The sequence below is a fragment of the Marmota monax genome, unplaced genomic scaffold, assembly GCF_021218885.2.
Source record: "Marmota monax isolate L192 unplaced genomic scaffold, Marmota_monax_Labrador192_F-V1.1 WCK01_AAM20220418_F8-fsc00082, whole genome shotgun sequence".
Lineage (NCBI taxonomy): Eukaryota > Metazoa > Chordata > Mammalia > Rodentia > Sciuridae > Marmota > Marmota monax.
Window position 1 is genome coordinate 1,208,916 of NW_026695207.1, and position 14,564 is coordinate 1,223,479.

At 45.1% G+C, this 14,564-nt stretch overlaps 1 protein-coding gene across 7 annotated transcripts in view; it reads left to right on the forward strand.

Moving 5' to 3' along the window:
- The window catches only part of Sema5a (semaphorin 5A), a 451,060-nt gene that overhangs the window by 284,467 nt on the left and 152,029 nt on the right, over window positions 1-14,564 (forward strand). For all 7 annotated transcript variants that reach the window (XM_046430338.2, XM_058574513.1, XM_058574512.1 and 4 more), the window contains 2 exons: window positions 7,788-7,886; window positions 9,600-9,813. In XM_046430338.2, the coding sequence (XP_046286294.1) occupies window positions 7,788-7,886; window positions 9,600-9,813 (313 nt within the window). The remainder of the gene's footprint in view (window positions 1-7,787; window positions 7,887-9,599; window positions 9,814-14,564) is intronic.

Genomic DNA, 14,564 nt, shown 5'->3' on the forward strand with positions numbered 1-14,564 from the left:
AATCAAAGGCTGAGTCTGGGCTCAGTCAACTTAGCCATCAGGTTTCCCAGAAGGGAACTGAAAAAACTAGGAACCAAGGAGAGGAGCTGGAAGAAACTGCAGTCTCGACCAAGGAAACCCTGGGAGACAAAGAAAACAGAAAGGAAAAACTGATGATATTTACCAAGAGATATATATCTCCAGAGAATGTATCTGAGATAAACATCAGAAATGAAGGGGGGAAAAAAGTAGTTAGCTCCAAGGAGGAATCAAAACATGGCATCTTAAAATATCTCCCAAATAAATAAGTGGGTAATAAAAAAATCAAAAGCACATCAGAGAAATCTTTTACCTTCTCAATGAGTTTTATAAATTATGCATAAAATGTTTAAAAGGGTGCTTTTGAAATGGTTCTTTTCCTGCCTGTGATGTTGCATTGTCACGTTATAGATTCATCACACTCTCTGATCCTCACCTTACCTGTCAGGGCTCAAGGAGCAGCCCAGGTCCTTTCAGCAGGGCCACCTGGCCTAAGCCATGAGCTGAAGGAGGCACTGTCTCAAGGGCTCAGGATGGGAAATGACTTTCTTTCTTCAGGGTAACAGGATTCGCTGATAGGATTTCTGGCCTTTGTGTCCCTTGAGTATTAAAGAAAAGCACCAGATAACGTAGCCAGGGGCTTGACCACGTTGTTTGTGAGACCTAATCTTAGAAAAATCTGGGAGGCTTCCTTTTCCTAGTATGTTATTTCATTGGGGAGGAAAATTACTTTTGCTGAATCAAATTGCCCCCCCCTTTCACCTTAAGCTGTGGTCAATAGATGAGTGATGGTTAAAAATTGCTGGGCATGGTGGTGCACACCTGTGATCCCAGTGGCTTGGGAGGCAGGGGGATTGCAAGTTGAGAGCCAGCCTCAGAAACTTAGGGAGACCTTAAATAACTTATTAAGACCCTGTCTCTAAGTAAAATTGAAAAAAGGGTGGGGGTGTTGCTCAGTGGTTAAGCACACCTGGTCTCAATCCCCAGTAACAAAAAAAGAAAAAGAAAAAGAAAGAAAAAAGAAAAAGAAAGAAAGAAAAGAAAAGAAGCAAGTAAGATCCATGGGATAGGAAAAAGCACTCTCAGCTTCACTGCAGGGACCAGATGTTCCCACACCTCACTGAGCTTTTCTGATACGGAGAAACAAATTGAGGAAAACACATGATGTCAAATGAAGCCATACCTTTATGCTTCATGTTTTTGGATTTGTGGGTTAAGTATAATGGCAAGTCTTATTAATTAGAAATTGGTCCAAACTCTGTGGGTTGAATTTGTTAAGACTAATGTGTTAAAATAAATGAAGATGAATTTTAAGTCCCATATGCTTTGAGAAAGATAAATCACGTTTTCTTTCAGGTTGCATTCAGTACATTGATAAATTCACCCAGAGTTTTAAATACCCTCTGCTCCTCTGAAATAGCATTCGGTTTGCACAGCAGGACTGTGTGCAGTGGGAGTTCACGGGTACAACATGAGGTGGTGGCTTCGTGGAGGTTTGGGGCCACTGCAGCCTGGCCCATGGGGAATGAGGGCAGAGGGTCCTCCATCTCCTGTGCAAGTCCCCTTCATATCTGTCTTGCTTTCTTAAAATGGTCATTGACATGATTGCCATCTACAGAATGACTCAGGCACAACTCCAGGGACACAGGAAGGAGAGGAGCCAGCTGGTCCCTAGGGACAGGAGAAACCACCCCAGGCACTGGGACCAACTCAGATAATGTTTTCACAGCTTGATGGAAATGTAACGTCTCTTTGGAGAAGTGGAATTCAGGCTTTTCTTAGTGATCATGAGTTTAGAAGGAGAATTCAACTGTTTTGTGTTTGTGCTTATATTAGAGTATTCTGAGAACTTAAACAGAATTACAATGTTTCTCTTCCCCCTGAAATAAAAAGAACAATGCAAAATGTGACATCTTAAAAATGAGAAAAATGCCAGTCGTTTGAACTGAACTCATTTTTTTCCTACCACCCCCTCCCCCCAAAGCAGCCTGTGCTGCTCGCATAACACATCTTACTGCCAAGTGGTCAGAATGCAGTGCGTGGAAGGAGGTAGTGGGGTGGCAGGGATGTGCTGCCCCGTGCCCACTTGCTCTTCTGATGAGAGCATTCCTCCATAAGCTGCAGAGGACAACTTGTTTCTTATTTTTCTGGTGTTCCTGGGGCTAGGAACACACATCATTTCACGGGTAGTGCATGCAATTTACAATTTAGAGAATCCGGTCAAGAGAAGTTATCCATAGCTTTTAATTTGGGCAGGACTAAGCCAGAAGGTGGTACTGAGATGCTTAGTTCTTTGCAAGGTTCCACTTCTGATTCCCTTAGAATATGTTCTGCTCGCTGTAGCTGCAATGGCTTAACCATCAAGCAGAAAAGAATCTGTCTTTACGGATTCAAGACATATTATAATGAAATCTGCTGCATTTAGTTCTTTCTGAAGTAGCATTATAGAAATCACATTCTAGAGCTATTTAAATGTATTTCACATAAATGTTAGTTTAAAGACAAATAGTCAGCTGTATCATCGAACAAGAGTTCCTTGTCTGTGCGGGGTTCTTGTGTCTGGACGGGAGCTCCTCCCACCCTGACATTTAGGAACTTGACACAGAAAACACAACTGACCATTGAGGGACTGAAAGAGCTGCTTTATGCTGATGTTACACTTTGTAGTTCTCAAAGGGCTCTTATTTATGATCCCATCTCTGGATTTTTGACACTAAGTCCCTAGGATTGTTTTGCTAGTTAGTGGGATCATTTTGATTAAAATCCAGGGCTCTCTGAATTGTTCTTCCTGCTGTATCCCTTGGTCTTACTTCTTGAGTTGCCAAAGCATCTGGTAAAGAGGTAAACTCCTAGGGATGAGGAGAGGAAAGGCATGACACCCCCTGCCTAACAACTTGGTGGTTGACATTTTCATCCGAAGCCTAAATATTTATGAAAGCTGTAATCAGTGTGTGTGACACACTATAGAACCACCTCTGTTCTTTTTAATCATTTTGAAAATAGAGTGTGTTTTAGGTAAAATACTAACATCATGTTAAGATGATGCAAACCAATTTTTTTTTTATTTTGTTATCAAGGTATTTAAGTATCCTACAGAGTCAGTGCAGTTGAGAATATACACAGTATATTTTAATATATTAAGCCACTATACATCATGTAGCATATAATATACAATTATACACAGGTGTGTGCTTATTTATTCCTCTTTCTCTTTATATGTACAGTCACAGCCTCCTCATTCTTGGGTTCCACCAACCAGGATCATGTGCTGTGGAGTGAGGACCACAGTGGTCCCATCTGTACTGAACATGCACAGATTTTTTTTTTTCATTTATTACTTCCTAAACAATACAGCAACTATTTGCATATCATTTGCATCGTATCGGGTGTTATAACTCATCTAGAGATAATTCAAACTCCCAATTCAAATTGGGAGGATGTACAGAGTTCATACAGAAATTCTACCTCTTTTTTATGAGGGACTTGAGATCTTGGTATCTTTAGGGTTCCTGGAACCAATCCCCATGTATACCTAGGAGTACTATATATTGCATCTATAACATGGATGTACATATATGCATGTTTCATACACACACCACACACACATCTGATTGGACACTATGTGTTTCTTTCTTTTTTTTTTTTTTTTTTGAGTCATCTGGTAATCATGACTTTGGTCAGTGTATATTCCCCTTTTAAAAGGTTCCTGCTATTACTATAAATGTCTGCTCTTTAGCACTCTGGGTGCTCACAGACGTAATGCATCAAGACAAAGCCAGTACTGTCACCAGGAATGCCCCAGTTGGCCTCAGGCCAGAAGGCTTCCAACCCAACCCCTCCTCCCTGGAATCCATAGGTTGTGATGAGCTGGGTGCTTCTCAGGTGACACTAAGGGGTCTGCTCTTTCTGCAGGTCTTCTGTTTACACAGATAGGTAGGTTTTTTTGTTTGTTTTTAAAGCAGAACAGACCTGTTGAGGGGCAAAAAAACCCCACAACCATTGTGTCTGTAAAACACAACCATTTCACTCATTAAGAAATTAGCCCTAAAATGTGCTTTCTCTCCAGGGTCTGGGTGTAGGACACATGTCCTTGAAACCAAGTGGGCATTACCCATCCCTCTGGAAAGCCCTGTCTGAGTCAGTGACCTTGCATCTGGGCTATCTAGTCTCATAGGACTTGCTGGGAGTCAAGGACAGGTGGATCACACAAGGGTCCCTTTGATATTCAAGTGTTATTATCCAAATGTTCATTGGCACTGCTCAGTGTCAACCAGAAGCCATGTAGCAGCAGGCTGCTGTGGCCGGGGAGATGTGCACTAGCACATGCTGGAGAAGTAGAATTCATTAAATCCTCTTAACCCATTTTTAAGGTAGAGAAACTGAATAAACCAAAGAATTCTTAGATGAGAAAAGGAAAAGCATAGGTATTTAACTATGCTGATTTATAAGAGAAACCTTTAAAAAAATCCCCAGGGGATTCTGCACAGATGGTGCCTGTAGTTGAAAGTGGTGATTCCAAACACTACTCCAAGCAAGTTCCCATAGCCCAAGAGAAGGCCGAGTGGGGACCAGGGATTAACAGAGAGATTTGCTGGTACACCTTCCACCGGATTATCTGTGTCTTCGAACCGCCTGCAGGAGTAGGCTCGGTCTTGCAAAGCCTGCACTCTATGCCATTTCCTCTCATTCCTAAATGTAACTGTGCTCAGAAGCTGAGCACCTCAGCTTTCTTCCTTTTCTGTTTTTGCGTTTTTCTGCTTGTACTTGCCCCCATCTCTCTTTATAAGAAATTATTGCTTTAAGTGTGTGTATTTAGATTTCAGGTGAGACAGTTAGTGAGTTTTCAGAAGGTGAGCACAGGGAGAACCTGAGCCTATCTGAGCCTCATGTCTTGATGACACAGCAGAGGTGCAGCCTCCACTGGCCTTCACAGGTTGCTCCTCAGGGACCTGAGTGAGCACACCTTGACCTGGACTCTTCCTCCTGCAACCTGTGCCTTTGGAGCTCACTGTGACCAGGCCCATTAGAACATTGCCCCAGGACCCTCAGCAGGTTCCACATCGTCGTATGTGTCTCCAGGTTCCACAAGGCTGGGTCTGTCCTCCATCCCTTCAGAAAGATTCTCACTGGCCACCTTGTCTGGCTGCCCTGATCCCTGATATTGACCTCCTCCTTCCCTCCCTGCCTGCAGCACAGAGGAGCCCATTAGAGGGAGCAGCCCAGTGCATTCTTCTATCCTCTGCTCTCCTGCAACAGTTCTGCATCCTTCTCATCCCTTGTGTCCTCTGGGATTTTAGACTGCCCCTTTTGTCCAACCGGCCTCTCTGGCACACATGCTGCTGCATCCTGATTATCACACGACTGACCTACTTTCCAGTTCTTCGTCAGGCTTCTCATGGGCCATCAGGAATGTTGCAACCTACAATCTCATTTGCTCTTTGTTTTTCTTGAATGAGATTGAGATAAGCACCCCCCCATTTTCTATCTGGATTCTTCCCCTTTCCAAAATCAACTAGAGGCCCTTGCTTTTTCCACCGGGCCTGTAGAACTCTGCTGCAAGACCGTATCTTTTCAGTCTGCATGACCTTCTTGGAATAATTCATCTGTGACTGTGTTGTCCCTGCTTATCTGACTGCTCCTGGTACATTTGTACCCAACGGAGGCTCTTGCTTTAAAAAAAGAAATGTTCCTTTCCATCTCATCTTGTTGTTAAAACAGCTCTAAAAGCAGCAACAAAATAAACAAACAAAATCCCCAGTCCTCTGCACTTTTGGTGATTTTCCGTCCTGCTCTCTACCATGGCGTCATTATCTTGTCTGTCACCCATCATGGCCCTTGGGCACACTTGCCCTGTGCTCTGGAAGATGTCACCCATCACAGGCCCTTGGGCAGGCACATTTCCTGTTTTAATTCTCACTGGACGTCATGCTTGCAGAAACTCCCGAGCATCTCTTCTGGCAGAGTGGGGTTTCTGCCACATCCTCCTATTTCCAGCCTGGGAAGGGACTCTCCGGATACCTGTGCTTGACTCTTTGCCTTTGGGACTCTGCTGCCCTTTCCCCAGTTTAAGGAGGTCAGAGAGCAACATGCTTCTCAGGCTGCCTCAACTTCCCAGTCGCCAACGCGACTGTCTCTGTTCACTCCTGACTCCTTTGAAGTTAGCTGAGATCTTTCTGGGTTTGTTGTTTGTTTGTTGTTTTTTCTTTTTATTTCTCATTTTATCAACCAGTGATGGTTTGTTGTTACCCTTGTTAGTAATAGTATTTCAATACATGTTTAAAAGCAGACTCAGTAACTGGGTGCTTTTCCTTGTCAGAGGCAGGCTGTGGGTTCTGCAGATCAGTATCATATTTGAGATGGGGCTTCACTTGGGCTGAGGGAGGACTGCTCTGCCACAGGATCTGCACTGTCCTGAGTTCATACAGTTCGTGATTCAATTATCAGGACACCATGAGATGTCACCTGTGCCCCTATCTCTATGTCCTGCTGATTTGCCAGGTTCTGGCATTGTCCTTTCACATCTGACACCTTGGTCCAGGCATGAAGTGACAGAGTGGGAATTATGAAGGGGCTTCCTACACGCCCCTTTGCTTCATTCTCCCCATGTCTATCTTATCTTGCACATTGAATCTCAGTGTCCTCTAATGGGAAGCATGAGCTCAATTCAAAATGTCACTCACTAACAGCATTTAATGGGTCTTTCAGTGTCAGGACAAAATGCACACTCTCTAGGCTGGCCCAGGTCTCGCCCCCAGCGTATGCACTGCTTTCTCTGTTCCAATGAAGTTACTAAGCTTTCCCTCACCACCAAGCCTCAGCCCAGTGCAGTACCCTAATCTGACCCGATGGGATTTCCCTCCTTTCTCACTAAAGGCTGGCATGTACCCTTTAAGCACCTCCTCCAGGAAGCCACATGCAATCTCCTTCTTCCTTTAAAACGCATCAAAGGGGTCAACTCCTCAGGAATCCTTCCCACCCCTTCATTCTTCCTTTCCCCTTTGGAACTGAGTAACAGGATGTTCCTCTGTGCAGCCTCATTATAGCATGTGGACAGCTCTATAGACAAAGTTATAACCCTTCTAATTTTTCAGCCTTAACTGTGACTTCTAGCACTGTGCCTGCTGGATAGTAGCCGATGAATGACTGAAGAGCTGTCTCCTGCTCACACAGCTGTCACTGCTATGGCCATACCACAAAAAATAACCCGTCTCTAGATTTTCCCCAGCATGGGGGAAACCCTTCTTTATTAGTAATATTTTTGCTTGTCAATCAGTGAGTTAATAGAGTCTATAGATATTTCCTGTGCATTTAATACAATTCGAGCCTCTCAAGAAAAACTTGTTCCAGTTCTTGACAGTTTTACGTTTAACCTTCCTAGTGAAGAAGCATTTACAAGGTTTTTATGAAGTGCCAGGAAGGTTTTCCAAGACTCTGTTTCACGAGCAGCATCTAATAGATTCCTTTTATTTATTTTCCTAACACATGCCCAGGAAAATATAAAGTTTGTACTACAATTCAAAATGAACTCATGATGATCAAAAGAAGATGCAAACTTTGAGAATTTAATTGAACATTCTTATATCATTATGAATATTTTCTGTGGAACTAGTCTGTAGATATGGAAAGCCAGATTAACATATTTTGTGACTTTTGGTCAATATCTCAGAGGCTTATTTATTTTTTTATTAACCAGACAAAAAATGCACTCATGCTTCTCTTCCTCTTCCTTAGAGGCCTTGTCAATCGTCTCTTGCGCTTTTCTTTTCCAGGAGGAGTGTCAGAACTACATCCGGGTGCTTTTGGTGGGTGGCGACCGGCTCTTCACCTGTGGAACAAATGCCTTCACACCGGTGTGCACCAACCGCTCGGTAGGCTGCATGGGAGTCGCCAGAACTTAGCTTTGCAGATTGTCCAGACCCTAAGTGCATTTCTATACAGCAAGGGGGTTCTCTTTAATTTAAAAACAATTTTGATAAAATAAATATCTAATTTTTTGATTTATTTCTAATTGAAAATGCTAATAATAAAGGAAACAAATAGTTATTGGTCCTTTAAATTATTTCAATTAGCATTTTCCCTACCAGTGACCCTAAACATTAATCCAAAGCATATTCTTTGTTTTTCTTATCTAAGAGATATTGTTTAAGTATCAAAATCAGAATCCAGAGGAAGAAAATATAATCTATAAATTGGATTAAAAGCATGAAAACAGAGAGAGAGAGAGAGAGAGAGAGAGAGAGAGAGAGAAGAGCAAACAAATATGAAGAAGGGTGAAGTAAAGGTACAACTGATCCTCTCTCTGATCCTGTTGTTCCAGACAGGGATCTTCAGTAGACAGGTCGGTCCCATTGTAGGAGCGTGGCAGTATCAGCACGCATGCCTGATATCTTCTTTATCAGAGAATTAATTTAATTTTTCTTAGGGTATATAATGAGAAATGCCACTATGTTAATCTCCGGTAGGGCAACTTCTCTCCCAACCTTAATTCATCATGTTTCTACTGTTTCTTCTTTAAAACTTAATGATCAGGGACTGGGATTGTGGCTCAGTGTTAGAGCTCTTGCCTTGCAGGTGTGAGGCACAGGGTTCGATTCTCAGCACCACATAAAAATAATAAACAAAATAAATGTATTGTGTCCATCTACAACTAAAAAAATAAATAAATAAATAAAAACTTAACGATCAGTTATTGGGAATTAAGGGAGGAGGCGGACCCTAGGAGACCATGTTCCAGAGAGATCCCAGGCTCCGCACACACTTCAGTGCTTGACATCAGCAGTGTCTCAGTCCTCGATGTCTACCCAGTGAGGTGGCTCCTCTTTGTGGGCCTGTTTTATGAAAGAGTCTGAGAGTTTGAGTAACTTCCGCAGGGCCAGATATCCAACAGTAGACAAGCCGCGTGCCTGCACCTCCGCTGGCACCCTCTGCACTGTTCACTCTCAGTTAAGAGTTAGGACCCAAATTGGTTCTTGCCAGATTCCACAACCTCCACGGAGCTCCTCTCATTCAGTAACTGTCAGGAATCCTGCATTTGGGAAGCTGTACTCAGCAAGATGATACCAGGACACCCCTGTGGCTCTCAACTGAGAGGAAAATATATTACAGGGATGCGCATACATGGTCCACACACCGCCCGTCATTACCAGGAACACATTATTTAGGGCTACTTGCAATTTTTTTTTTATCCACAGTTTATATTGATCAAATTGTATATAATCATTTATTGTGATTTATATATCTACCGATATTGAAGTGGGGTTCTTCATCAAAGGTGAAAATAAGCAGCACTCATGTATTATAAATCAGAACCATAAATACAATAATCTCACTTCACATGTTGTGGATATTCAGTAGCATGAGGTGCAGTGGCTCTAAAGGAAGCAGACAGACAGTGAATGATAGGTTCTCCAGTCCCGACCACAGGGCTGTCTTCATGAAGTTGGAGTGTGAAAGTCTGTCATCTCCTATGATCCCAGAGAGTTTATTGCACACTCTTTACTCAGAACTGCAGAGACGGGGTCCACCAGCACCTTTTAAGGGTTCCTGGAGTCTAACTGCTGTCCCCCTTGTCTTCACAATAGTTGAGTAACCTGACCGAGATCCATGACCAGATCAGTGGCATGGCACGCTGTCCATACAGTCCCCAGCACAACTCCACGGCTCTGCTCACGGCTGGTGGGGAGCTTTATGCTGCAACGGCCATGGATTTCCCAGGGCGTGATCCCGCCATTTACCGAAGCCTGGGGATTTTGCCGCCTCTCCGCACGGCCCAGTACAACTCCAAATGGCTGAACGGTAAGCCGCACAGTCACTCCAGTGCCCCCTCTCATTTGTGTGTGACACTGTGTTATTTGATGCTTGAAAATGAACTGTCAGACTTTCCAAAGAAAATCAAAATCTCCATTTTGTAAAGAAATGTAAATGTAATGCATTTACTAAGGATTGGAAGAGCATCATGTGACTCTTTAGTAAATAGAAAGATCAATGATGTTCTTTACCCGATAGGCCATAATAGGAGGGCTTATGTTATTTGACCAGTCATCAAAGTTCAGCTGCTTTTTCCTGATCTGTTGTTTGTTTGCCTGCTCATGACAAAGTCAGAAGAGGGTGCTGACCATCCAAGCCAAGATAGGCTGTGGGTCCTGATATGTGCTACCTGAAATCCTGTGCTCTGCACATGCATGAGTGTGACCTCACACACACACACACACACACACACACTCACAAAGGCAGTGTGGGTACCATGTGTCACTCAGCATTTATGTGGTAGTTTCCAGAAAGATGCTGTCCTGAGTTTGCCAGTGTGATATTTACTAATTTGATGTTTCCAGCTATAGGAAGGTTGGATGCCCTTTTGCCCAGGACAAGGGAATTGTGTAGACAAGAGTTTCTCACCCCCAGCAACAGTGCTGTTGGGGGAAGGTCATTCTTTGCTTTGAAAGAGGCATTGTCCTTGTTGTAGGGTGTTCAGCAGCATCCTGACTGTACCTACCATTGGCTAGTGGCATGGCCCTCCACTCAATTGTAGTGACAAAAAAATTATAAATTTTCAAATATCCCTTGGAAAAAAGTACTGGTTTGGACCTATTACTGTGCATATTTATCTTGGTGTGTGTGTGTGTGTTGTGTGTGTGTGTGTAGATACACACACAAAGTATTTTGCCAAATTATATAATCAACTTAAGCATCACTGTTTGCCTCTAAGTACCCCCTTGTAGAAAAAAGAATGTCCTCATCATTAAGTTCCCACGGTAGCTGAATGGCAGTATTGCTTCCAAATGGCAACGTGGATTGTTCTCCCAAACTGAAGCAATAACTGGATTTCTCCCATTAACAGAATCTTTGTTGAATTGTTTTTGACTGAAAACAACACTTTATGGGCAGTCTCTTTTGGGCCCTGGAATTCCATTTGTGTGACTTTAAGTTGTTCTATTTATTGTTGATTTTTATAACAAGCAAAGGGACCAGTTGAGAAATCAAACAAGACCTCTGCCTGCCACCACAAAGGCTTGTGATTAGCATTGCTGAAAATAAACAAAGTGGAACTGGAAGCACCATGTCTCTCTCCCCAAAAGTGACGCCTTAAGAACATCAGGCCGCAGTGGGAGTTAGAAACACGGCTCCCTCCTTACGTGAGACCCTGAAACACACTGACCAGTCAGGTGGTGAGAGTCCCTTACCTTCCGGCTGGAATCCTCTCCATTTGGGAATTGGGTGATGTCATGCAGGTAGGAAAAGAGCCACCTCTGTGCTTGGCATGGTTGTGGTGGGCATAACGCTGTTATTTGCTGCACAGAGAGATTAATGTTTTAGATTCCTCCCATGGACTGCCACTCGTACATCTGGTAATTCCAGAAATCGAAAATAATTTGAAGGTAAATATGGTGGGCCTTCCACCCAGTCATGGTGTCAGTATAGCTCACATGACATTGAATAGCCTGCATTTCTCAGAAGAGGACACCCACCCTTGCATTTTCTGGCCTCCATGGGAGACCCTCAACTCAGGCAGAGAATGCGAGCCAGGCCTGAGGGCTCTCAGGTCTTGCAGGTGAAGTGCCATCTTGTGTGTTGTGGGGCACGTTGTCTTTTACTGAATCCTGAGATGCTGTTTCCTCTCCTGGTTCTCTGGCTTCTGACCCATCTTCCACCCAAGATGGACTCTGGCGGTTGGCTACCCTGTAGCTCTGCTGGGCCTGCACATAGGAAGATTTATTCTCACCAAGTGACTTGGAACCCCCCCCCTTTGCAAGCCATCTGCCCTTTACTAGATATGCTCATCCCAGGTCCTTTCTCCTTAGATCTTCCACTTCTAATCTCCCTCGCCAGCTCCCTGCAGACCCAACCCCAGGGAACCCCCGTCTTGGCTTCCCCTCTCTGACTCACGGCCTGCTGGAGAGAGTCGCCCCGCTGAGGGGAGGAGCGATGTGATGTAGTGTAGCCTCTGCCCTCAGCACAGGCCCTCAGGGTGACTCTGCATTAGTCACAGCCCCCAGCCCCCTCTCTGTCCCCCTTCTACTTCCCACTCCAGTCCTCCCCTACTCTGAATCTCAGCAGGTGCCTTTCACCTCTTATTTCCCAGAGAAATGCTAGGTCTCAGAGATGTCCCCCTAGGAGCCCTGCAAACATGCCTTGTATTGTCACTTTTGTCCACGGCTGATTCTTTCCCCTGCGTTCTAGAGTTACTTCCTTCCTTCTTTCCTTCCCTCCCTCCCTCTTTTCTAAAAGTGTCACGTTATTCATTGTCCTTTCTTTTTACCATAACCTCTCCTTTATTCCTCTCCAACGTTGACTGTCATTATTTTAGAAAAATGCTCACATTGCTTCACTTGTAAATAAGACAAAAACAAAGAAACCCAAGCCAGCTAAGTAAACAACACCTTATCTCTGCAGTGTCCAAGAATGCTCCTATTTCCTGTTGTAGTTTTAAAGCCTTTTTAAATGATGCTTTTATGCTCTGAGCTTTTAGCCGATTGATTGCTCCTGATTCAGCCAATTGATTGATGTGACTGCCAGGTCCCCTCCACCCGCACCACATCAGAGCCACCTGCAGTCCAATTCCAGATTGGGGCCTTCACTCTGACCACAGCACGTCTGGCCTTGTATCTGAGAGCCTCATGCTCTGTCAGGCTCGGGAGTTTCATGCCTACCTGTTTCCCTGTCCCACCTGTCTTGGGTGGACTGTGTTAGTGTCCTGAGACTGCCATCACAAACTACCACAGATGGGTGGCTTAAGCAACAGATGCTTATTTTCTTCAGTTTTAGAGGCTGGAGTCCAAGATGAAGGCTTCTGTAGGACTGGCATGTCCTTGCCGTGTAGATGGCCAAATCCTCCTGGTCTTCACAGGGGCTCCCTTCCACTTGTTGGTATCCTAATCTACTCTCTAAGGACACTGACCATACTGGATTCAGGCTGACACTAATGACCTTGTTTTAGCCTAATGACCTCAATAATAACCAGGTACAGCCATGTTCTGGGGTACTGGAGGTTGGGGCTTCAGCACATGAATTTAGGAGTACACAGTCCAGCCCAGAGCAGGCTCCACATTCAGCCATTCATCTGAGCTGGACACATGCACATCTCTGACGATTCCTTTCTCCACTCCCCAGACACACTGTACCCTGTCCACTGAGGCCCACATGCTGGCTTCTAGAACTGGGAGCTTCTTCCCATTTCCTCAGTTCTTGCCTGAAACGCCGCACAAGCCCCTCTCTGACCTTCTCTGCTTGGAGCAGCCAGCACGAGCTGTTGAATATGGTCACCTAGGTGGCTTTAGTCCCTGTCCCTTTCCTGCCTTCCCTTTGCTTGGAGAAGAACACTCCACTCTCTGGTGTTCTTTGGCTTGCAGTGACTGTTCTATGACCTCTAGCCCATCTGCTTGCTCTCTCTCCTCCCATCCATCCCTGTCAAGCTGCTCGCTGAAGTCCTCCCATGACCCAAGACCCTCCTGCGCTGGCCCATTGCCCAGGCCATCCCCTCCGCCAGGACAGTCTCGCCCAGATCCAGGGAGCTGCCTTCCCAGTCCTCCAGGCTCAGCTCCTGGGTCTCCCTGGAGGAGCCTCCTCTGGCCGTCCATCTTAGAACCTGCAGGTGACTGTGCCACTGCTCTGCCATATCCTTTGTGGCAGGAGGCACAATTTGTCATCACATGTTGATGTTTCCCATCTCTAGAAAGCTGCTTCCTTACCAGATTTCATTGGTCTTGTTCATTCCTAGGGATCTGCAGTCCCTGCACAATGCTGCAGGTGTTAACAGGTGAACTGTAGGGTGGAGGGGTGGTCTCCCTTCTACCAGTCCTCCGTCCCAAGGAGGAGCAGATGGACGTTTCTAAACACGTTGACTCTTATGTCCTTCAAGTTTTTACTAAGTCTCATTCTGTGTTCAAAGTGGTCACGATCACAGGCCTGGTAAGTAATTGTGAATGAGAGTGACAGGGCTCATGGACACATGGGACAGTGGGACTGAGGCAGTGACAAGTGCCCTTGGAACAGTGTCAGAGCCTGTGGTAGGTCCTCGAATTTTTCTAAAGAAGTCAGAGATGTGAACTGTCCTGTGCAATCCCTGGCTTTGCAAAGCTGGCAGCTGAGCAACCCTGTGGCTCCTTGAACCAGCACAGAAAGGCCACACGTCCCTTGCTAGAGGTGAATTCAGCCCGGGCTGCAGTTCCAGGATGAAGCCTGAACTCCGCCCCCTGTCAGGTGCCTGGGGAGCTGGTCCTGCCTTTTCATCTCCTGGTCTCTCTTCTCACCCTGCATCTTCTTCCTAGAACCTCCCTTACTCCCTCCCCTCCTGCACTCAGGCTTTGTTCTTCCGGCTCATTTCTCAGCACCCTTCAATACCTGCACTGAGAAGCCCTCCATGACTCTCCAGTTCTCCTTCCTCAGGGAACCACAACACCCGTTCCTGGCTCCATTGCCCTTGATCCGTCCCCGCCTTATTTGTATTTCTGTGTCCTCACTGTACTGTGGAGCCCAGAGGTTTGGGATAGCACTCTGCGCCTTTCCTGATGTTCAGTCTAAGGCTTGCGGGTGGAAGGCAGAGGCTCTGA